The sequence below is a fragment of the Blastocystis hominis genome, assembly GCF_000151665.1.
Source record: "Blastocystis hominis, Singapore isolate B (sub-type 7) whole genome shotgun sequence assembly, scaffold_7".
Classification (NCBI taxonomy): domain Eukaryota; class Bigyra; order Opalinata; family Blastocystidae; genus Blastocystis; species Blastocystis hominis.
In genome coordinates this window covers 98,837-122,058 of record NW_013171866.1, presented here as the reverse complement: position 1 = coordinate 122,058, position 23,222 = coordinate 98,837, and the positions used below count along the sequence as shown (strand labels likewise).

General features: G+C 47.0%; 8 protein-coding genes; 5 read left to right on the top strand and 3 right to left on the bottom strand.

Moving 5' to 3' along the window:
- Positions 1-168: 168 nt before the first annotated feature.
- GSBLH_T00007195001 (uncharacterized protein) lies at positions 169-1,179 on the bottom strand (the record flags this gene model as incomplete). Its single annotated transcript, XM_013043370.1, has 4 exons — positions 169-260; positions 293-713; positions 744-1,067; positions 1,099-1,179. 4 exons carry the CDS (start codon positions 1,177-1,179, stop codon positions 169-171), a joined length of 918 nt encoding a protein of 305 aa, XP_012898824.1.
- Positions 1,180-3,099: 1,920 nt separating this feature from the next.
- On the bottom strand, positions 3,100-3,729 carry GSBLH_T00004468001 (uncharacterized protein; the record flags this gene model as incomplete). Its single annotated transcript, XM_013043369.1, has 4 exons — positions 3,100-3,360; positions 3,392-3,489; positions 3,519-3,612; positions 3,643-3,729. The coding sequence occupies 4 exons, from the start codon at positions 3,727-3,729 to the stop codon at positions 3,100-3,102; spliced, it is 540 nt and encodes a 179-aa protein (XP_012898823.1).
- Positions 3,730-6,107: 2,378 nt separating this feature from the next.
- GSBLH_T00004467001 (uncharacterized protein) lies at positions 6,108-7,204 on the top strand (the record flags this gene model as incomplete). Its single annotated transcript, XM_013043368.1, has 4 exons — positions 6,108-6,259; positions 6,291-6,518; positions 6,553-6,686; positions 6,717-7,204. 4 exons carry the CDS (start codon positions 6,108-6,110, stop codon positions 7,202-7,204), a joined length of 1,002 nt encoding a protein of 333 aa, XP_012898822.1.
- A 3,637-nt stretch (positions 7,205-10,841) lies between these two features.
- Positions 10,842-11,502, top strand: GSBLH_T00006816001 (uncharacterized protein; the record flags this gene model as incomplete). Its single annotated transcript, XM_013043367.1, has 4 exons — positions 10,842-10,885; positions 10,917-10,969; positions 10,999-11,354; positions 11,401-11,502. 4 exons carry the CDS (start codon positions 10,842-10,844, stop codon positions 11,500-11,502), a joined length of 555 nt encoding a protein of 184 aa, XP_012898821.1.
- Positions 11,503-12,028: 526 nt separating this feature from the next.
- GSBLH_T00004466001 (uncharacterized protein) lies at positions 12,029-12,990 on the top strand (the record flags this gene model as incomplete). The annotated part of the gene is made up of 5 exons (XM_013043366.1): positions 12,029-12,205; positions 12,236-12,283; positions 12,314-12,419; positions 12,451-12,779; positions 12,808-12,990. 5 exons carry the CDS (start codon positions 12,029-12,031, stop codon positions 12,988-12,990), a joined length of 843 nt encoding a protein of 280 aa, XP_012898820.1.
- A 762-nt stretch (positions 12,991-13,752) lies between these two features.
- On the top strand, positions 13,753-14,658 carry GSBLH_T00004465001 (uncharacterized protein; the record flags this gene model as incomplete). Its single annotated transcript, XM_013043365.1, has 3 exons — positions 13,753-13,889; positions 13,920-14,355; positions 14,446-14,658. 3 exons carry the CDS (start codon positions 13,753-13,755, stop codon positions 14,656-14,658), a joined length of 786 nt encoding a protein of 261 aa, XP_012898819.1.
- A 696-nt stretch (positions 14,659-15,354) lies between these two features.
- GSBLH_T00004464001 (uncharacterized protein) lies at positions 15,355-17,022 on the bottom strand (the record flags this gene model as incomplete). XM_013043364.1 has 3 exons in its annotated part: positions 15,355-16,792; positions 16,823-16,906; positions 16,937-17,022. 3 exons carry the CDS (start codon positions 17,020-17,022, stop codon positions 15,442-15,444), a joined length of 1,521 nt encoding a protein of 506 aa, XP_012898818.1. The 3' UTR covers positions 15,355-15,441.
- A 460-nt stretch (positions 17,023-17,482) lies between these two features.
- Positions 17,483-20,638, top strand: GSBLH_T00004463001 (uncharacterized protein; the record flags this gene model as incomplete). Its single annotated transcript, XM_013043363.1, has 9 exons — positions 17,483-17,712; positions 17,746-17,914; positions 17,946-18,215; positions 18,245-19,057; positions 19,087-19,687; positions 19,720-19,832; positions 19,862-20,145; positions 20,176-20,356; positions 20,387-20,638. The coding sequence occupies 9 exons, from the start codon at positions 17,483-17,485 to the stop codon at positions 20,636-20,638; spliced, it is 2,913 nt and encodes a 970-aa protein (XP_012898817.1).
- Between the last annotated feature and the right edge of the window lie 2,584 nt (positions 20,639-23,222).

Here is a 23,222-nt window from a genome sequence, read left to right as displayed (position 1 = left end):
ATAAACACGGCTGCCCAAAACAGAAGCAGAATAATTCCAGTTCCAGCGATACAGCTCTCCTTACGGATCATTTTTTATGCAAAAAGGCAGGAAAAGCGGGGAGTTGCACGCCCTTACTCGTTTTTCTTTATCGATTTTGCACAAACAAACATGCAAGCACGTATATCATTACAATTCAGAGAGAATTTCCTTATCTATATCACCAAGATCGTCCATGTCCACATCCTCCAAATCAATCTCACCAATCTCCTTCTCAATATCTATCCATTACCATTTCCAATCGCATCCCTACCGCTAATATCATCGAAATCGTAAATATCATCCACGGTGTGCACCACCTCGGGAATCGTGCTTTCGACCGGTTGGATCGCTTCCTCCGTCTTCCCTTCCCCTCCGTTTTCCTCTCCATTTGGCTGACTCTGCAATGCCTCGGCCTCCTGCTCCTCCTCCACTGCTGTCGTCGCTGCCTTTTCCTCCAAAGCCGCATTGGCATTCCCATTAATTTCCAAAGTCTCTTTCGGCTCCGCGCTCTGATTCGCATTCAATTCTACATTTTGTCCGGAATCGTTTGCAGCAATGAGCGGAGTCTCCGATGCGGAAGACTTCGTCTGGACCACCTCCGCGACTGGAATGGATTCCTGCCTGCAAATGGCGAGATAGCGGTCTGTGAGTTGGAATACGCGGAAGAGATAGTTTCTCCAGAAATGATCATCCTACACTTGATGCTATCCATATAGCCAAACGTCAATTAAGCCATCCTTCTGCACGATTTCGTAGCGAACCTTTTGCAGATTCTTGTCCTGCCCTCGAAGTAGCACAATGAGCGGAGCGTTCTTTTCCGGAGAGTAACGCTCGTCCTCCGATCCATCGATCGTTTTTAAAAATGTGTTCGAATCGAAAGACAGCAGAAGTGTATCATCCTTCAACATGATACTATACTCGGTGTTTCGAATTTCTGGAAGTTCCCAAGGAAGACACTCGATGGGTTTCTTTTTCACTTCCTCCTCTTTTGCGTTAATCTCTTTGACAACCTCCTCTCCTTTCACTTTCAACTCTCCGTACAGTTTCTAAACCATCGGCAAGAACGAAATCCATTACCATGGCTTCTGTGGTGCTTTTGTCGACGAGATCGGATGCGATCCGGCTCACTTCAGAAGAGGCCTTCTTAATCGAAGACATCAGATCTAGCGTGTTAATCTCCCAAAGATAACGAACCACCCAATCCCCAGCTTCCTCCTCCTCTGCTCTACTCCCTCATCTCTCCTCTCCACACCCTACAAACATTCTCGCGAACCTCCTTCCAGAACAGTAAAAAGTTGAATCAACAAACACTCCACATCGTAAAATCACTACTACGCACCACCTTCCTCTTATTCGTCTTCAGCGATGACAAAAACGGTCCCAACCCCGAATCAAACGCCGAGTACACATTCGCATCATCGACCGTGTTTCTCCGCGCCACCGGCTCCCTCTGCGGCATCGACGCCACCGGAAACGACGCCAGCGACCTCTCCGACGCGGTCGCCGCCTTGGGCGGCTGGCACGCTGGCAGCAAGAGGCTCTTCACGTTGGTTTCTTCGAAGCACAGCACTTCGTTCCTCCGCGTTTCTCCCACTTTCTCGCACGCTCCGCGCTTCCCGCCGCCACACGCGTCTCCACACGCATCTCCACACGCGTCGTCACACGCATCGTCACACGCGTCGCAGCAGCACAGCCACCGCCACGCGCTCGGCGCCGAATTGCCCGACACACTCGGCAATGCCGACTTCGACGCTTCCTGCGACTCCGAAAACTCGGCATCGCCCAGAAGCGACTCGTCCGACGGCGACAATTCCGAGTCCAGTTCCGCGGGGAGCGACAAAACTGAGTCCAGTTCCGCGGGAATCGACGCTTCCGACGCTTCGTCGCCGCATTGCCTGGAATGTAAAAACCCGATCACACCTCACTGAAAGCGACGCTCCAGCGCCTCCGACCACCAGAACGACGCCGCCGACGCCGCCGGCTGGCGAAACGCCCGCGAAACGGTCGACCGGGGCGTGGGGGGAGCGGTGGATCCCCGCGGGGAAGGGGGGTCGAGGGAGGAGCGCGTGAGGAGATCGTTGAAGATGGATTGGGTGGAGGAGGTCCAGCCGGAGGCGTGGATCCCCGCGGGGACGGAGCGAACCGCGGGACGGGGAAGTCGAAACGTGGAAGCGTTCTGGAGATGGCGCTTTTTGGGCTTGAAATGGCGAAGGAAGTCGATGGCGGTGTAGAAGGAGGCGAAGCAATATCTAGAGGGAAAAAGGGGAAACGGGGAAACTCTAATTCGTTGGTTCGGCAATGCATGAAATCGAAATCGGTGATGAACCGGATTTGGCTCAGAATATTCGATAGCGAGCTCTGGGAGATCTGGAATGAGTGGAAACAGCGGGAAATACCACGATAATCAGAAGAGGCAGCTGATCATCCGCTGTGACTTCATGCAGGATCGCTGATTAAAAAACACCACCAAATCGTACATTTTCGAACCAGAATCCGATCCTTCGTCTCCACGGCGAGGAGTTTCAGCGTTTTCCAGATCATCTTCGATCGATCAAAACCCGATCACTCCTACATTCAGCTTCCCCAGCACGCTGCGTTGCTCGTCCATCTTCTTCAACTGTGCTGCTGCGCGATGTACTATATCCGGGTAGTAGCATAGAGGGTTCAAACACACATCTTCAGGTCGAAGCCCGCCATGTTTCTAATTGAAACGTCCTCTCCAAAACGACTTGAATGGAGTCTAGAATGCACTGCAGATGGATCTCGTCGGCCATCGAGCGGTCGATGAGGCAATGGGAGAGTTTATCGTAACATCGCTCGATGAAGTACATCTCGACCACTCGTCGAATAAACAACTGAATCATTAGAGAGGAGGCGTAGTAGGGATTGTTTCGGCTGATTTCTGCTTTCACTTTGGCGTACTCGGCCTCGATCCAGCTCTGCAGCTTGAGAATACAATCCTGAATGGATGGATCGGTGCTATTGAGTACGTAGTTGTTATTAAAGAAGTGGAGTGAAGAAAAAACAAACAAGCAAACAAAGGATATATCTGTGCTCTTTTTGATTGACACTACCAGACTATCGGAAACCGAGCGTCCTACGAAATAGTCGAATACTTCTACAAAGAATAGAGAGAGAGGAGGAGAGACCTGAAACATGTCCAGAATGAAACAAAACATTGGATTGCGGAAACACTTGGAGAGGGTAATAGCTGCCTTCAAGAGGCTTGTCGATTAACAGAATGCGGAATTCAGATGTGCCGTCGACTGTGATGACGTCGTCGTACAGAATACGGCAATGGCGCTCTTCCGCAAACCCAACTCCATTCCACTTATCCATCTTTAAATAAGCACACTCTCCGCATACATACTTTTGTCTGGACGTATTTACTATTGATTGCCGCCGTTTTCCCTGAGTACGTGATGTACTCATCTTTGTAAACGGAAGAGGAGGTGAGGATATGAGACTCTATACTCACAAATTCAAAGCATACAAACGGATAAATGATTGAGAGAAGCGAGAAGATTTCAGTGTCGAAGTCATCGGAATTGCTAAAATAATGGATTTCTCCTGCGCATCTCTCTTTATATTCTACGAATTAACGCCAAAACGAGATAAAACAGGGATCGTTGTCATGATCGAGTTATACACCGGGTTTGACACGATGGATTCATCCCCAAAGTTATACAAATCGAGAACACGAATCATTGGATTCGTATTCCAGATAGCAAAAAGGGAATAATTTGCAAAAGCGAAAAAAGAACAAAAACACTATTTTGGTACAAACAAAAGCACATCAGATTGATACAACCTTGTAAAAATTCTTAGTTTTATTAGAAATACAGATAGGGATCTTTCGGTTCGAACCATACTGGCGTTCTAGCTCATCCATGAAAGAAGAATATAACTCCTCCATGGGGTTCGTTTTCATCGTCTTGTTCAGAAAACGGTTCCTAAAGCGGGAATTCCGATGCGGCATATCCATCGCAAATGAATTCACCAGCACATAAAAACGAAATCCCTTATACCGAAGATGCTGAATGAGTTGCATTTTATTATACCCATAATTCACAAACCGGGGGTCAAACAGCGGCGTGTTCTTCGACCGTCGCAACATCACATACCTATCTCTCACAAAACCGCAAAATCCCCACGGTTCCTGATGTTCATTCAGCAGACACGTGATTTCCGCGACGACGCCCCCCGGCAGAGTCATCCAATAGTTGTTGATGTACAGCTAGCATCACAAAAATCCCCCAATCGCCCACGTGCGTCATCTGCCAGAGCTTTTCATAAGTGCAAACGCGCGTTTTGATGCAGGCTCGCAGCTGCACCTTGTCCTGCGGGATGTACTCCATCGCTCTACGCGTGAGAGAGCGAGAGAGGCACGTGCAGGCGGATGCAGCTGCTGAGTTCGAGGCAGAACGTGAGGAACTGGCCGAGATCGAAGAAGGCGAGAGGGAGAATGATCGCCACGTCGTCGCGTTGGAGGATCGAGGTCGGAACCTTCTTGAATTCGTTGTACAGATTGTCTAGAGGCGTGAGAGCAGGGAGTGGACGCAGTACAGACCGGCCAGACATCGAAATCGGTCACCATGTAGTGCGTCGTGCGGGAGTTCTGAATGCCGAGATTGCGAAGCGCGTTGATCGGGAAGGTCTTGCTTTCCTCGGTGCCGTTCTTGACCAGATAGACGATCAGCGAGAGCCGCTCGCTGTACTCTCGTTTGTCCAGATAGTCGATGATCTTCGCCTCTTCGTCGTCCGTTCCGTACAAAACCAGCGACAATTGTCCGCTCCAGCGACGCAGCAAATACGGAATGTAGAAAATCCGCGAGTAGCTTCCCGTTATTCCACACACACAAACCCAAACGTTCCCACGGCGATCAGCGTGAACGAAAACGGATCGTCGGGACTCGGAAAATACTCCGGAATCTCCTTCGCCACCTCGCGACTGCCCTCAAAGCGGCGGATTCGAATCACTTCGTCGGCTCCCCAAGGCGGACAGCTGAAATGATGAGTCACGCCGATGGAAGGCTCGTCCAGGCCGTTGAAATCGGGCTTTTCGACGATTGGGGGGAGAGAAGGAGTGGGCGGAGGGGAGGGAGGGAGAGGGTAGGGCTGCCCTTTCTTTTTCTTCATGTAGTAGACACGCATTTTGTGGTTGTATAAACGCCAGGGGCGCGTTTTGACGAGATACTGTCTGCGGAAAGTGAGATAGTTTCGAGTAAATAATAGGGGGACAGATTCGGGTCTGCTGGTCGTAATCAGGCGCTTTATTACCTCCTCTCGTTTCTGTCGGTAAATATTTTGATCAAGAAGTGGGGCACTAGGTTCGAAATCGAGGACAAGCACACGTACCCCGTAGATGGTGTGAGTTGGTTACGAAAATGATAAGTCTTTGTTTGTTTGGTAGTAGGGGATACAGATAATGTTGGCTGAGTGTTTGCCACAATAGATTTTGACGAGTCGATTTCGGTCGACACACCCTGCTCATCGTTTGTTTCCGTACTTTCACTAAAATGATCAACTAAATCAGTTTTATCTGTTGGATGAGCAACTCTTTTCACATTATTCATAATGGTAGGTTTTGATATAATTACATTGTTATATATAGCTAACTGTAAACAGTTTCAAACAGAACTACCAGGTGCTTCAGATGGACTAGTATTCTCCACAACCTATTTCAACACAATTAGTAATAAATAGTACGGCAATAACAAATTGATCCCTACATTCAGATGCACGGAGACTCGATTGGTTTCCGTATAAATAGGTTCCCCCATAACCCCTAAACATAACAGCACTTTTTTTACAACTACAATAGAAAAGATGCAAGAAGAATTGCGCAAATTCTAAACACCGTGTATTCAACTCGCATTTTTGAAAAGCAAGTTACACATTTACGGTTACTTATGTATCGAGTACAGAGAAGCAATTTCGAGGGTGTGTAGCTCAAATGGTAGAGCGATCGCTTCGCATGCGATAGGTAGCGGGATCGATGCCCACCACATCCACTCTTTTTGCCTTTTTTGTAACCCGGGTTAACAACATTATTTTAGATTTGCCTTGGAAATTCTTCTCTGAGTATGTACGACGAATTCGAAGAGCAATCCTTGGAAGGACTGAACGAAAAAATCATGAGTTTGGTGAAATCCTACAAGGGTGATTATTCGGAAATTGAAGTATTAAAGATGGTTGTCATTCAGTCCAACCTGCTGCTTGCCACTTACAACGTCCGGTATTACTCTCTGTTCTGCTTTCTCCTCTAGAAATCATTTTGTGCATAATGTGGAGTACGCTTCTGAGGCAATTCGTAATGAGGAAACTGGAGAAGTGAGAAAGGACATGGAAGACTTGGCGAACAGAATGACGGTTGTTCGTATTGAGGATTTCTCGGAGATGGACGATGCTCACTATTCTGCTCTCATCAACGTAGCCATTAGTGATGAGAAAACGCTGCAGGTAATGACGGTTTATGACCGTATGGTAGAGGAGATGTATTTTTATTACTTTATTTCAATTGACGGCTAGTGCAAGGAAGAAGAAGGAGGAGAAGGAGGAGAAGGAGGAGAAGGAGGAGAAGGAAGAGGAAGATGAGGAGGAAGAGTTAGTGTCTACGCGTGTCCACTATCAGTTGAAGGTGGGCACATTGGGAGAGAACCTGAGTTTGTTAATTTCTTGAGGATAATGAATAGCACAAGTTGTTGACTTCATTTTCACTCGAGAGAGTCCTTTCCCTCCCGGTTATCACCCGGAGTGCTACGAGTATCCGTCTGCAGAGGGAAGATGCTGTGAAGGTTGCTGCATGAAGGAGGATTGCTGTGGAGGCTGCTGCATGAAGGAGGAGGACGAGGAGTGTTGTGAAGGTTGCTGCAAGAAGGAGGATTGCTGTGGAGGTTGTTGCAAGAAGGAAGGCTGCTGCAAGAAGGAGGATTGCTGTGGAGGCTGTTGCAAGAAGGAAGGCTGCTGCAAGAAGGAGGAGTGCTGTGACAACAAGGAAGGAGAAGAAGAAGAAGAAGAGGAGGAGGAGGAGGAGGACGACGTGCAGGAAGAAATCGAGAGACTTGATTTTGACATGGATGTGATGGATAAATTCACCAAGGAATGCCAGGTCAGCATCAGCTCGGAAGATTTCCTCTGCTATCTCTTCTCGATGCAGTTCATATCCTTTAGTAGTAGGTAATGGAAAGTCCTTAACACCACTATGAGGAAGAATGGGACATCGGCGGACGACTTGCTGAGTTCATGGAAATCATTCGATCTCCTAATGAAAACACTCTCTCGATCAATGTGGAGTAAATCGTTACTTTACTCTTTCTCTCTTTGTTGCAAAAGCACTATTTTTAAAAACTATCAATCGCGCTTTTATTGGGATTCGAAAAGACGAGTGTTATTGCCAGGCTTTTTATCCTATTCACTATCCTGTAGGACAGAATTCAGCAACATCGCGAATTATTTGGTACCATTTTCATCCCTTTTACACACAGCAACAAAGAGTGTAGATAAGGCTCATCCATTCTATTCCATATTTACCAAATAATTCATCCTAATAATTCTAATAATAACAATATTAATAATTGCTTTCAAAATATTAATATGCAACAGTTTAACCAACGGCACTGACATTGATATTACTCCGTACGTTCATTATAATACTACTATCAGTCAATGTGATATGGCATGCCTAATATCCCATTCAATCACTATTCAATCCCAAAAAAGTAATATGTCAAAAAATAACCACTATTATTAGCATGATTGTTTCAGATTTTAGAAAAGAATTAATAGTTTGTACACTATTATGAATTCTAAATGTATGGCATTCTGTTTCTACTTATAAATAGCTTCCGAGATACAGCTAAATGGAGCTGAATATTTGTTAAATGGATATATATCTTCCGGCAGTGCGGAACCCCTAATTAGGAATGGAATCAGATATACAGTTCATCGATATCAGGGAGAACATAAAAACGAATTCCTACTGCAAACTCGAAATGGAGATTCTTTCTTATTTGAAAATAATGTTTTGAAACAACAGTGGAAGGAAAATGAAAAAGGAATGAAATTGAATGAGTTCATCGCATACAAGAACGGTCGAGTTGATTTCCGTCAACAATATAAAGATATTTTGGATCAGAGAGATTTAAATCACATAGTTAATCACAAAAAGGGACTTCGGATGGAAATCTGGTCAGCCAAAACAGGCCATTTGATGTATCACGGAGAATTTAATGAAAAACGGGAGAAAGAAGGATGGGGTATCGAATATGATGAAGAAAGTGGAAAGGTGGTTGTAGAAGGTATGTGGAACAAAGGAACAATGACAGAAGTGATTCGATGTTTCAATGGAAACACCATGACAGAATTGAAGCGAAATGGAGTAGATAGCTTGGATCCAACGAAACGAATTCCGATTTATGTGGGTGGATTTCGCTATGACGAAGATAATGAAGCATTTATTCGTGAAGGGAAAGGATGTCTGATTGATGAAAAGACTGGAATTGCAACTCGAGAATGTGAATGGAAGGATGGAAAGGAAGTGAGTGGTGTAGATCTGTATGTTGGATGGTACAATATATATCCTGTTGAGCAAACGATTACAGAATCAAAAGAATTAGAAAGTATGAGTTTAGAATTAACAGATTTGATAATTGGATCAAATTGTTGTAATGATGTAAATGCATTAAATCTTAACAGATTTGAATGGCTAAAAACTATCGAAATCGGCGATGATTGTTTTGGATCAGTGCAAACATTTCAAATCGACAAGTTGAATCGATTGAAAACTCTTAAAATCGGTAACAAATCTTTCTCCATTGTGAAAAATAATCAAAAGTGGGATTTAGATAAAGTAAACAACGAATCAAAATCATTCCACATATTAAATTGTGAATCATTGGAATCGATACAAATTGGTGAATACAGTTTTGTTGATTTTGCTGGAGACTTTGAATTGAAGAATCTACCACAATTACAATCCATTCAAATTGGTACAATTAAAAGTCAATCATACAATTTCAATTTTACTTCATTTGTAGTTCGAGGTATTGATATAGTATGAAAAATAAAGTGATTAGATCTTCCAAGTCTGCAATCCATCAAATTAGGTTATTGTACGTTTTCTAGATCCAAATCAATACTAATTGAAAGTATGAAATAAATGCAAAAAAGATGATTGGTATAGATCTCCCAGAGTTGAAGTCTATCGAGCTAGGAAGTCAAGCGCTTTCAGGCAGAGGGGATTCATCATGTTCATTAACCATGCGAAGTATACAATATAAAAACTAAAAATGCTATGTAGATCTTCCTAATTTAACAATTCTTAATTCCGAGGGATTTGCGTTTTATTCTATTCGTTTATTGACTTTGGAAAGTAGTTTGAAATGTGAATCATCGATCTGATTTAGATATTCCAAATCTTAAAAATCGTAAGCTGAATGGAGATTGGCAAGGTTTCCCATTCCAGAACGTGGTCCATCCTATTGTTAATAGTTTTGATTATATTTTGCTCTCTATACTTAGATGTCTCCGAAATTCTCTTCCCTAAAGTTTATAACTATGACTATATGCAATCAATTCAGTCTTCTGTCACTTCCATTAATATTCCCAATTGGGTTTGCAATGATCCTGCTTTTACGACACTTGATTTCTCTCGATTCACACGAGTCGAGTCAATTGAAATTGGCCATAATTCATTTGCATCCGTAAAAACATTCCTAATCGAAGGAATGTTTAGATTGAAAAGTTTGAAAATTGGTCTTTATTCGTTCACCCAGAAAAAGAGCACAATGTGTGAAGGCGATGAATCGAAATCATTCCATATTATTAATTGCAAGTCATTGGAATCAATTGAAATTGGTGAATATAGCTTTAGTGATTTCGGCGGGCAGTTTGAATTAAGAAAGCTTCCCTCATTATGTACTCTTGTAATTGGTAAAGTCGGAAGCTGGTCACGTAATTTTACTGGGAGTTCATTTGTTGTTCGAGGTATTGACATGCTATTGAATATTTGAATAATGATTAGACCTTCCAAATCTGCAATCCATTACATTAGGTAATTATACATTTGAGAGTTCTCTGTCAACAGTAATTGAGAGTATTTAAATGAATCGAATGAAATGATTTCAATAGATCTCCCAGCACTACAATCCATTCAACTCGGGAGTGATGCACTTGCTGGAACCGATGATGTATCATGTGAATTGATTATGCGAAGTATAAATGAAATGATTCGCAATTATCAAATGTAGATCTTCCGAATTTAAAATCGCTTATATCTCAAAATTTCAGTTTCTATCATCCTTTTACAGTGAAATTAAGAAGTATATTCTAAATGTACTATTTGATATCATTCAGATATTCCAAATCTTTCGAATGTAATGCTGTTTAAGGCATTCCATAATGTGAAATCGAAATCAGTTTCCAGTCTTTATAGTATATTCATTTCATTCTTAGATGTTTCTATAAACCTGGTACTGCAGCTAACTCCTCCTACATTTTCCCCATACTTTTTATAATCAGTTATCACAGTTTATGAATGTACCCTATGGGCAGTTGCTTGTTTGTTTCAAATTCTTTCTGTACCATAACAAATTATATAGTGTCAAATATCCACGAACCTCAATTCTGTTCTATAGTATTTTCAATTCCTTCAAGTTCTGCATTTCCAGTTACGTTCGATATTCTATACATGTGCAAAGAATCATGACTAAAAATACTATTGTGGCCTTTATTATCTGTCTTTGCTACTATATTATATCCCTACTCAATTTTTATTTGCTATTTTGATAGATTATCATTTTTATTGAATTGGATACAAAATGTATGTGTTCGCTGTGGAGATTGTTTCCCTTTTATCTGCTATGTATTTCTGCGTATTGCATTGTTACTTTTAGCATTCTGCTTTGTCAGGGTGCTCTTTACAAGCGTAATATTCAAGATCACCGTAGTAGGTATCGTTGTTTATGTTCTTACTAGATTTGATTATGTACAAGCTGCTGAAACTCTCAATTTTCGTGTTTTTCTTCTTCCCAATTGCCCATGCCTTCCACTTTCTAATTCCCTTCATCTTGTTGTATTTTATATCATTTATGAAGGATCCTGAACTTCATACCGGAAGACCTTCCAGATGGTTTTACAACCTTCCTATTTGGAAGAAAATAGCTGCTGCCAAGAATTCATCGATTGTACGCACAACAATATTACCTCCAGGATCCTATATCTTTGCAGCCCATCCTCATGGAGTATTACCTTTTGGAATCTGCTTGAACATCGGAACGAATGCATCCGATATCCATATCTTATTTCCTCGCATATTATTTCGAGGTGTAGCTGTAAGTTGCTGCTACATTATTCCCTTCTATCGGGATTTCTGTTTAGCTCTTGGCGGAACGGATTGCCGCGCCTCCACGATCCATAGTCTTCTCCAAAATGGCTGCTCAGCGGTCGTATTACCAGGAGGTGCAGATGAATCATTACTAACCATCTCTCACAAAAATCGAATTATCATGAAGCACAAAGGGTTTGTTCGTGTAGCACTGCAGACAGGCACGCCCATCGTCCCTATGTAGCATGTCGAAATGCATTAGAAGCAGGTACTCATTCGGTGAAAACAATCTTTGGGAGATCAAAGAGACGAACAAGCCGATCGGATGGCTGAATAGCATTACGAAGAGTGTAGGGGAGAGAGAATCATTTTATATAGATTCTGGGAATTCGTATTCCACCGATCTCCCATTTGCTTCCTCGAAATACACAGATCACTACAGTGTTTGGATCACCGATTCCTGTGAAGAAGTGCGAAAATCCGACAGAAAAAATGGTTTTAGAGATCCATAGGAAGGTAATTTTGTGGCTTGGTACTGAATTGCGTAGTATGTCGATCAAATTAAAGAACTCTTCGCAAAGTATAAACCAGAAGGTGAAGATGATTTAGAGATTGTATTTTAGATCTGTTTGTTTTGATAGTGGGATCCCACAGCTTACAAAGTGTTCTGTAGTTTTCAAAATGAGTCAATTAGTTAAGGGAAAGGAACAGAAACAATTCTCTTTTGATTACAATGGTGTTTCAGTGCAGTTTCCCTTTCCTCCTTATGATATCCAAAAGGATTACATGAGAATGGTAATTGACTCCATTCAAAACAGGAAAAATGCTATGCTAGAAAGTCCTACGGGAACAGGAAAGGTGTTTCTTATCACTCTCATTTAGTTTTAGACATTATCACTCTTGTGTTCGGCTTTGGCTGCAATTGATTTTCGAATGGTTCTAGCACACTTTTTCGCTCAGATCTAGACCAGCTATATTCCAAAGCAATACGCTGATCACCTAAAGAACATCGAAACATCCAACTCAATAAGTGATAAAGTGGCGAAAGGGATGGCAAGAAAAATCAGCCCAAGTTTTATCCAAATAGACTGCGTGATGTTTAGTTTCGTCAGCAGATGTCGCAGGAAGAAAATTGATATACTGTTCTCGTACACACACACAAATAAAACAAATTGTGAGAGAAATCAAAAAAACGGTGTACCGACCCAAGTTGATGGTACTTGCCTCCCGTGATCAAATGTGTATCAACCAAGACGTTCGAGGTCTTCCCCAATATGCTCAACGCGCCACATGCCACTTCCTTGGCCTAACCTGTCCCTACCATCGTAATGTGAATGGCGACATCATTTCTGATCTTTTTCACGTGCAACCACCAAGAGAGCGCGAATTAATGGATATCGAAGATCTATACGCATACGGAAGAAGACGAAATGTTGAAATGTGATTGGCATGCGAGTTAGGTGTGTCCGTATTATATCGCGCGCCACGAAGTGTCAATGATCGAATCGGAGCTTCTCCTCATGCCATACAACTACATAATGGACTACCACATCCGATCGCGATTGAATCTCGATCTCCAAGAATGTGTCGTAATCGTCGACGAAGCGCACAACATCGTCAAACCCACAAAGAACTCTAAGTGATAGGACTCGTTCTGCCTGGAAAGCTTGTCCTATGACATCAGTGCGCGTCTGCTTCACCAAATCGAAAGCGAAATCAAAGAACTTTTAGTTAAAAATGTCGCGCAGCGCGAGTCCAAGCTCTCCTCGCTCGACGAGATGGAGCAGCAGCAGATTCAAGAGAATCTAGAACGCGTTTGGCACGTGCTCTTCGTTTTCTTTTAGAATTCGGTGGTTCTTTTAGCGGTGATTCAGAAAATCGAAGACGTCATTCGACTTCGATTAGAAGCCAAAGCAGGCGTTTCGGCTCATTATTGTTCCAATGTAGAACACTGTTTCGGAGTCCGGATCCACTATTTATCAATTCCTCGCAGAGTGCGGAATCGATTTGAAATCATTGGCGTCGGTGAAGGAACTCATCGAAGAAGTGGTTCTGCTTCGGCAGCAATATTTCCCGCACGCCAAGGGATGCAACACCGAAACTCTACAGCAGTTTCTCGGAATATTGTTCCGAGATGGAGCACAGTTCCCGCGATCGACGGCGGATAAATGGATGGTTGTTTGTTATTATGAAGAAGAATCGGTGTTCGATCGCACTACCAAAACGCGACGCATCGAAAAATGTTGTGTTTGTTATGACCTTGTTATACGCAGATCCATGTCTTGGGTTCTGGTGCATGGATTGTTCATTAGCGATGCAAATGCTTTCTTCGACCGGCATTTCCACTATTATTTTCACATCGTTGTTTTCACGTCATAAATTCACGCAGAGGAACGCTTTCGCCGATGAATCCACTCATTTCCGAATTCCAAATCCCCATTTCCAACGTTCTCGAGAACATGCACGTCATCAACGATAGTCAATTAATGGTGGTGACGGTCGATCGCTCCATCCACAATATTCCACTCTCCTCTTCCTATCAGTGCGATTTCTCACCCTTCTAAACCAGCAGAGCGAGGCAAAACTCCATTCTCAAAGAGGAAATCATCGACACGATTCTCTTTTTTCTCCCTTCCATCCCCGGAAACGTCATCATTTTCTTCCCTTCCTACAGCTACCTCAACGAATGCTACGCGTCCTGGGAGCAGCAAGGCAAGCTCGACAGTCTGCGCAGCGTCAAGCCCGTCTATCGCGAAGAGAGCAAAATGACCAACGCGCAGTTCGGCGAGGTCGTGAAGTTCCTCCAGAAGGCGGTTTACGAGCGAGGCGCCGTGCTGCTCGCGGTCTGCAGAGGCAAAGCGAGCGAAGGAATCGATTTCAGCGACGCGATGTGTCGCTGTGTGATCATCACCGGCATTCCTTACCCCACTCTCACCGACCGCAAAGTCATCATGCGCAGGCAATATCTAGACGAGCGCAACGCGCAGCAGCGCGCGTTCAACGAGCGTGTTCGCCTGGCTGCCGCCCGCGGCGACGACGTTCGATCGAGCGTCGGCACGGACCTTCCCTTAGCGTCCTTCGCGTGCTTCGACATGCAGCCGTTCTCCGGGAACGATTGGTACACGATCAGCGCGTATCGCGCGGTGAACCAGTCGATCGGCCGCGTGATTCGGCACAAGAACGACTTCGGCGTCATCCTGCTGATGGACGAGCGATTCGGTTCGCGCGACAGCGAGCGGTATCTCTCGCGATGGATGCAGCCGTTCTATCGACGCATGCAGTCGTGCCGTTGCGGTGGGGAGAGGGGATGAGGCGTAGAGGCGCTGCGCGGCGAGATTGAGCGGTTCTTCGATGCGAACCAGCAGGGATATGCGCTGCCAGCGCGGCCGGCGTGGGCGAGCGGAGCGGAGATGGCGATGGGGGAGGAGAAGACGATGGGGAGGAAGGTGCAGAGGACGCTGGGAGAGAGCGTGACGACGAAGATTAAGCCGACGTCGGTGAGGAAGACGGGGCTGTTTAGCAAAATGCACGCGATGAGTTTGAAATTGAAGAAGGCGGAGAGCGTGGCGAGCGTGGAAAGCGAGGAATCGGCGAAGGACACAGAGAAAGAGAACGGAAATAGTGCAACTACAAGTGCAACTACAAGTGCAAATACAAGTGCAAATGCAATGACCCCAACGCCAAGCACAAACTCTTCAAACACGTCTAAACCACCAACTCTTGCCTCGCTGTCGCAGAGTTTGCGGAGAACACGGAGCGAAGAAGACGAGGAAGAAAAGAAGAAGCGAGAAGAGCGACGCAGATTGTTCTGCAGTCGCCTCAAAGCGGCTCCTGAAGAGGATGAGATCAAGCCGAAGCCGATGGAAAAAGGAATCAAACGTTTTTTTCGAAGCAACAGTTCGAAGAGCCAACCTTTCTCTACTTGTTGAATACCCACAACTCAATTCCCTTCTCTACCAATGAAGAAACACACACAACGGAGCAACGTGACTCCCAACAAACAATCCATATTCTGAAAATATAACCACAAATCAAGCGTAAAGCATGAGCGAATGCACGCATTCCATTCCATTCATAAGTATCAAACTCTTTACTTAATCCAGCTCTGTAATCGGGCAAATCGATGTCCAAATCGTATTCACATAATCGCTCAAACGCGTCGACGCGGACACCTTGTACGGCGTCGGATTCAGGTAGCGAATATGATCCTCGCGTGCCTCATGCAGCTGCTTCAGAACGTACTCTCGACTCTCCTTCAGCGGGATCAGATCGTAGACCTGTCCCTTCTCCTTGTCCCAGATGCAATGCAGCAAGCACTCCACCTTCGAGGGCGTGCAGTAGCATCGCTTCTTCTGGTTGTGGATGTGCATGCACAGCACGCGCTCCCCCACCTTCGGAGCCTCCTCATCGCACAGCTGCACCAAGTCCAGCAGCGGATAGCCTTCCTGGCCGTACAGACGGTACACGTTCTTCCGCCCCGGCGTCGTCATCTTCGCGGGGTCCTCCGACAGCTTCATGCGCGGCACGCCGTTCACATCGGCCAGCTTGAACACCATGCCCAGCGCGGGCTGGCCCTGGCAGGTGACCAGATGGGTTCCGATTCCGAAGCTGTTGATCTGATGGTTCTGCTTGTTCAGCGAGTAGAGCACGTCCACGTTGATGTCGTTGCTCGCCACCACGCCCATCGAGCCCAGAGGCACATTGTACTTCTTCTCCATCTCCTCGAACGTCTTGTGGATGCGGCGCGACAGGTACGCCAGATCGCCGCTGTCGATGCGAATGCCTAGCGCCTTGTACCCCGCCTTGTACAGCGCCACGGCCGTGCAGATGAAGTTCGGCAGTCCGCTCTTCAGCACATCGAACGTGTCGATCAGGCACAGACACGCCTTCGGGAAGCTCAGCGCGTACGAAATGAACGCCGCCAGCTCGCTCTCGCGCGCCTCCGGCCAGTTGTTCTCGTCCCGCACCTTCAGCGCCTCCTCCACGAGATTCACGCCGTTCAGCACGGGGTTCTTCACGTCCTTCAGCCCGTCGAACGACAGAACGTAGCTGTGCGCGTGCGTGCCGCTGATCGGAATGCCGTACAGCATGCCCGCCTGCACGTTGCTCGTGCTGTTGAACCCGCCCAGATAGCTGTATTTCGACGCCGTCATGCCTCCGTCGGGGCCCTGCGCGCGACGCAGACCGAACTCGGACAGACCGATCGAATCGCCCACAGCCACGCGGTGACGAGCTGCATTCGTGGCGACCAGCGAGGAGTAATTCACCATGCACAGCAAGGGAGTCTCGAGAAGCTGGCACACGGCGATGGGACCTTCCACACGGATAATCGGCTCGTGAGGGAAGATCATGCAGCCTTCCTTCATGCAGTACACAGTCAAGGAGCTCGAATCGATCGAGCGGAGGTAATCAAAGAACTCGGGCTCGCACGTGGTCATTTGGCTCCTACAATAGAGAAATCAGAGCAAAGCAAACTTCAGATATTCAATATGCTCGTTAGAAAACTTAAAGTTCTTTAAAAGGTTAACCACATTATCCAGTCCAGCAAAAATCGTAAACCTAGACTCGAAATGCAATACGACAAACTACTCTCCTTCAAAGGGATTCTTTCGGAAGAAAATATCAAATGTGGCGTGCTCGTCACAACGTCCAAGCTTCCAATAAGAATAAGTCATCGTGATCTAGAATTAAAGGCATCTCATAGCAATACCTGATAGAGATCAGTAAGAGAAGGGTTCACAAAGCAATTCATCACCTATACACAAAGAAAGAATGACATGCGATCGAATGGCGATAATTGAGGAAACCGAGAAACTAATTACCGCGGTTTGACACTAAAACCCTCAATCAGGATTGTACAGAAATATTTTAAATAATAGGTGAAATTATAATGCGGTAATTTGTAAAACGAAATAGAATATATATAAAAATGGTTGGAACGAGATTTCACTTTACTCTACTTTCAATTCGAATCTATCATCCGTATCAATTGTATCTTGCATCTCATACACACTTTCAACAGTTTAGCCTGCGAATAAGGTAATATCAAGGAGTCCACAAAATGCCATTTATAACCGTTTTCACGCCTAATTTCTATTCCCGTTTTCTACAATATTCGAGCGAGCTATTGGCACAATGAACCAAGCCTGCACTGTCCTAATTTCTTCAGATGGAAAACTGAGCTCAATTGATTTAGCAACGTTGCGTGCTGATCTTGAGAGTAAGGACATTCAAAAGAAAAGAAATGCTGTAAAATCGGCTATCATTCAAATGTCGAATGGAAAGGATATGAGTGATCTTATCATGACCGTAATCCGTTTCTGTGTCACGGTGGACGATCACGAGTTGACAAAGCTCCTTCATATGTATTTGGAGTTGTGGAATGCCTGATTTTCTAGCTTTTGGGAGTGTGCTCAGAAGTGCGATGATAAGGGCGAGTTGAAGCCTGAAATGATTCTGGTTTGCAACGCCATCATGAACAATCTCAAGCATGCGAACGAATATATCCGTGGCTGCACCCTACGCTTTTTGTCAAAGATCACTGAAGATGAGATTCTAGAACCTTTGGTGGGCTTTTCCCCTTGGCTCTTATCCACAGGTGCCATACATTAAAGAGAATCTGGAGCATCATTCTGCCTATGTGCGAAAGAATGCCGTTCTCACATGGTACTTTTACCCAATCCCCCTAATTCCAAGCTATTCCATCTACAAACTGCATGGAGACCGCCTCATGAGTGACATTCCGGATTACATCTACGAGCTTCTCGGCAACGAAACCGACCTCTCGACGCGTCGCAACGCCTTCGCCTTCCTCATGGACTGCAAGCAATCCCTCGCGATCGAGTTCCTCGAGAACAACTGCGACGAAGTCGCTTTGCCCCTCGTTTGTGAGTGTAGATCGGCCACTTCGGCGACTGTTTCCAGCTCGTCGCTTTGGAGTTGATCCGCAAGGTCTGCATGGAGGAGTCCTCGCAGAAGGGCCGATTCATCAAGCCTCTCCAGAGCATGCTTAACTCCGACTCTCCCTCCGTGGCTTTCGAGTCCGCCACGACTCTCGTCACGCTCTCCAGCGCTCCCTCCGCTGTGAAAGCGGCCGCGAACACGCTGCTCTCGCTGCTGTCCTCGCAGACGGACAACAACGTGAAGATCGTGATTCTGGACCGTCTCTCCGTGATCATTCGACACAACTGCCGCCTGCTGGAGGATTCGGTCATGGAGCTGCTGGCGCTGCTTCGCACGCCGTCCACCAAGATCCGAAGCTCGCTGCTGGAGCTGGGCGCGCTGCTGGTGAGCGATCGGAGCATCGCGGAGGTGATGAACTTCCTGAAGGGCGAAGTGGTGCGCACAGCGAGCGACTCCGACGAACTGGGTCGCGAGTATCGCGAGCTGCTGATCCACAGCATTCACTCGCTCGCGGTGCGGTTCCCTGTGGTGGCGGACACCGTGATTCTGCTGCTTCTCGACTACCTGAACAGCGACAGCGGCGTGAGCATTCTCTCGCTGGTCAAGGAGATGCTGCTGCATCAGCCCGCGCTCGTCGATTCCGTGCTGGCCAAGCTCTTCGAGGTCTTCTCCTCTCTCGAGAAGGAAGACGTGATTCTCTCCGCCCTCTGGATCATCGCCGAGTTCACTCCCATCGCCTCCCTTCCTCAGGCCATCCAAACCATCCTCGTCCTCTCGCTCTTCTCTCTTCATTCTAGGACGCCGTCGGTCCGCTTCCTCTCCGCCAGGACGTTGAGGTCGCTCCCGAGGCCGCCGCTGCGCCCGTTTCCGCTCCCACCGTCCTGCAAGACGGAACCTACGCGAGCCAGAGCTACGTCGCGACCGACGCTCCCGCCGAGACGTCCGTGCTGCCGCTGCGCCACTTGCTGGTGGAGCCCTCGTTCTTCGCGTGCTCGGTGCTGAGCAACGCGCTGGCCAAGCTGTGCATCAACCTCGAGCGAAGCGACGCGGCTGGAAAGCAGCAGCTGCGCGATCTGAAGCTGCAGAGCTTGCTGGTGATGACGGAGCTGCTCGCAGAGTACGAGAATTCGATGGACGAGCTGGATCGCGAGCGGATCGAGTTCTTCGTGCGCGCATTGCTGGACCCTGTGGTGGGCACGCTGCTGCACGACCAGATTCTGAAGATGTCTCGCGAAGGTAGGAAGCAGAGGAGCGAATCAAACGAAGTGTTCGAGAAGATGGTGGCGCACAGCAGCAAGAAGGAAGAGAAGGATTTGGGACTGCGTCCGGCGCACAGCGATGTGGACGAAGTGATCGTGTTCAAGCAGCTGCGCGATAAATCCTCGCTGGGCATCATGATCGACATCGACGACAACGCGGCGGTCGAAAAGGCGACGGGTTTGGATCGGGCGAATCGGCTGATTCGATAGAATTCGATAAGGAAATGACGTACAACGAGAAGCTGAATCGCGTCCATCAACTCACCGGCTATTCCGACCCGGTTTATTGCGAGAGCGTGGTGTACATGAAAGACTTCGATATCGTTCTCTCTCTTCCCCGTTTCCACCGTAGATCATGGAGATCACCGTGATCAACCGCACGAACCGCACGATGACCGATCTCGCCGTGGAGCTTTCTGTCACGGGATCGTTCAGCATCATCGATAAGCCCGGCCGAATCACGCTGGACGCTGGCGAACGTCGCGAGCTGCGCGCGATCATCAAGGTGAACTCGACGGAGACGGGCTACATCTTCGGGTCGATCACGTTCTCGTACAGCAGCAGCGCGGAGCACGCCGTGGTGAATCTGAACGAAGTGTACGTGAGCCTGATGGAGTACATCAAGCCGGCGGACTGGTAAGCGAAGAGGGAGAGAATGAGGGGCAGCGACTCGAAGGCGTTCCGCACGATGTGGTCTGCGTTCACGTGGGAGAACAAAATATCGGTGAACACGAATCTGAACTCGCTGGCGGGTTTGATTCAGCGCATTGCGGATGTGACGCACATGAAGATCGTGTCCGACTTCGATCCGGAGACCGACGCGGATTTCATGGCGGCGAATCTTTATGTGGGAGAGGAGGAGAGGCTTGAGGCGTAGGCTCGCTCTCTGTTTGGAGAAGACATTCTGCTGAACGTGAGTGTGGAGAAGACGCCGATGGGCGTGAGCGGATATTACCGCATTCGAAGCAAGACGCAGGGCGTGGCGATTTCGTTGGGAGATGTGATCAAGATGAAGCAGAAGAATCTGTGGAGTGTTTGTTCGAGAACCAAACAGGAAAGAGAATGTACGAAATATAGCTCGAGTTGGTCGAGATCAAATCCCAGTCGTCCGGAGAAAACTCCTTCTTGAGCTGCTCCAGGCGCTTGACGTGGCTCTTTCGGAAATCGGCGATCACTTCCGAGATCACGTCGCTTACCCCGTTGGTCTTCGCCGTGAAGTGAATCAAAAACAGCAAGGCTTCTTTCGAGATCGGGGACAATCCGCTCTTGTCCGCCTCTACGAACGCGCACACGCCCCGAATCTACTCCATGATCCCATCCTCCTCCAAGCCTCACTCCCTTCTCTTCCTCGGAACCAGCCAGCTTCATAAATCGATCCAGCATCTGCTTCTGCTCGACATCTTCCATCTTGTACAGTATCGAACCCAGTGTCGTTTGCGCAGCCTTCCGAATCGTTTTGTTTGGATGCGACATCAGCGACACGACTTGATCGAGAATCATTTCATTTTCCTCTTGAGAGAGCAGCATGCGACAAAACGCGTTGAATGGCATCACCATGTACAGCGCACTCGCGAGATTCTGCGGATTGGCTTCCGTTCGCATGGCCTGGATCAGCTCTTCGATGATGCAATGCATGAACAAAGAAGACGAATTATCCGACATCAACGCATTGGTCAAATACTTCTTCGCTAGATTGCTGATGAGCCCCGTTTTCTTCTACCCATCACCCTCTTTTAACTCATTCAGTACGTCTTTCAAGATCAACTCCTTGCAGTACAGTCGCATGATCGCTTTGTAGGCGTCTTCGGAGGTGTGCTGGATGAGAGACATCATATCAGCACTATAACAAGCGCCTAACGAAGACAACGCGAAGACTTCCTTCACCGTGTCGTCAGTCGTCTCTGCCTCTTTCGACGCCGATTCGAGGAGAGAAATCATCGAATCGCAGTCTACGAATGATAAAAAAGAAAAGGAGAGAGAAGTACCGTAGCCAACCAGCAAGAAAAGCGAAATCAAGAAGGCTTTGTATACTGTGACCGTCTAGAAATAACAACATCTTTTGATTGGTTCTACAAGATCGAACGGAATGGTGAGCAGCGATTCCATCGCTTTCATTGGCAGGTGGTTCATGATGGATTCTCTGTTTCCCCTTCGGAGAATCGTCGAAGTGGGAATGAAGTTGATGTTTGAATCATACACGAAGATAAACAAGAGAATGTAATCCACGAACACCATCGTCACGCGATTCGGTTGTTTCAGAAGGAGATTCATCACATAATTCAAGCTTTGCAGCGTGTTTGCGAGGAGCGCGTCCGACGTTTCAAACAGCAAACCGTATATCAAGTTCTTCGTTAGCCATAACAAGTTTAAGTCATTGACTTTCTTCACAAACCTGTCGATGCAGCAATAGCGATCACTCTCCGGATTGGCCACATCGCAATGAATCAGCGCGACGACAAACACGGACGATGAAACGGCCGTTGTATAGGGAACTTTGTCTTCTACTCGATAAATACAAAGACTTCAATCCAAACCCGTGCAGACCAGCATCTCCGTGCAAACGTCGATCATTGTTTGGATCCATCGCGGATCGCGCTCTGCACAAAACGACAACACACGCATGTAAAAAATCGCGTAGTTATTCAGCGAGAAAACGTCCATTCCCGCGTGGAAATTGAACTGGTACGACTTCAAACTCGGCGAGTTGTAGGCCAAATAATGGCGAAGCTCGAGTGAATACGCGTCCTGGGTTTTGCCTTTGGGAGCTATGATGTCCGTTTTGAGCGTATAGCCGTGCTGAATGATGATGGTGAGCGCGTGAGTGCGATCTTGCTCGGAGAGAGAGGCGAGAGAATCGAGGAAAGCGTCTTTGCAGTAGACGAAGAGACGAATGGCGGCTTTGTAGACGATGCTGTCGAAGGAGCGAAGAATGGAGCGGATTGTGGCGGACGGAATGGGGAAGCTGAACTTCATTCGGAGATTGGCGAGGAAGGTGATGTAGAAACAGAGTCGCGTGGAAGATTGATTGGATTGGATTTGATCCAGGATGAACGAAACGACTTCGTTGGAGAAGACTCTGTTGTTGAGCCTAGCGATCAGAAACGACTTCGAATCCAAACTCGCCACTCAAAATATCGCTCGATATCGAGGGAATCACATTCGAGAGAGAGACGGCATTGCTCTCAATGCACAGCTGGCTTCGATATTCGTACAGCTGCTGGAGACACGTCAGCAACCGAACCGTCAACTGCGGATCCTGCAGCACATCCGCCATCGTCATGCGCTCCATTTTATACAGCGCCTTCGCGAAGATGAGCACAGTGCTCGATGTCTGAACCGTCGGAACGGCAGACCGATTCTGAATGAGCTTCTCGATGTTTTCGAGCAGAGAATGAATAAGAGCGAGGCGATAGGATCGAGGGAAGGCGTGGCTGCTCACCGCTACAACGATCGATTGGAGCGTGGCGGTGTGGAGGTAGGCGTAGGGAATGATGGAGAGAAGCGAGTCGATGACTTGGAACACGCACGGCTTGTATGAGAAGAGGACGAACGGAAGATGATTGAGCTCCACTTCCACTTTGCTGAGCAACAAAATGACGACGGAGTTCGAGAGGAACTTCAAATGGCGATTGGCTCGACTGGTGAGTCGGTATTGGACTTGTAGATCGAGACAGAGCGTGCTCGATTCGATTCTGGCTTTCTCCGAAGAGACA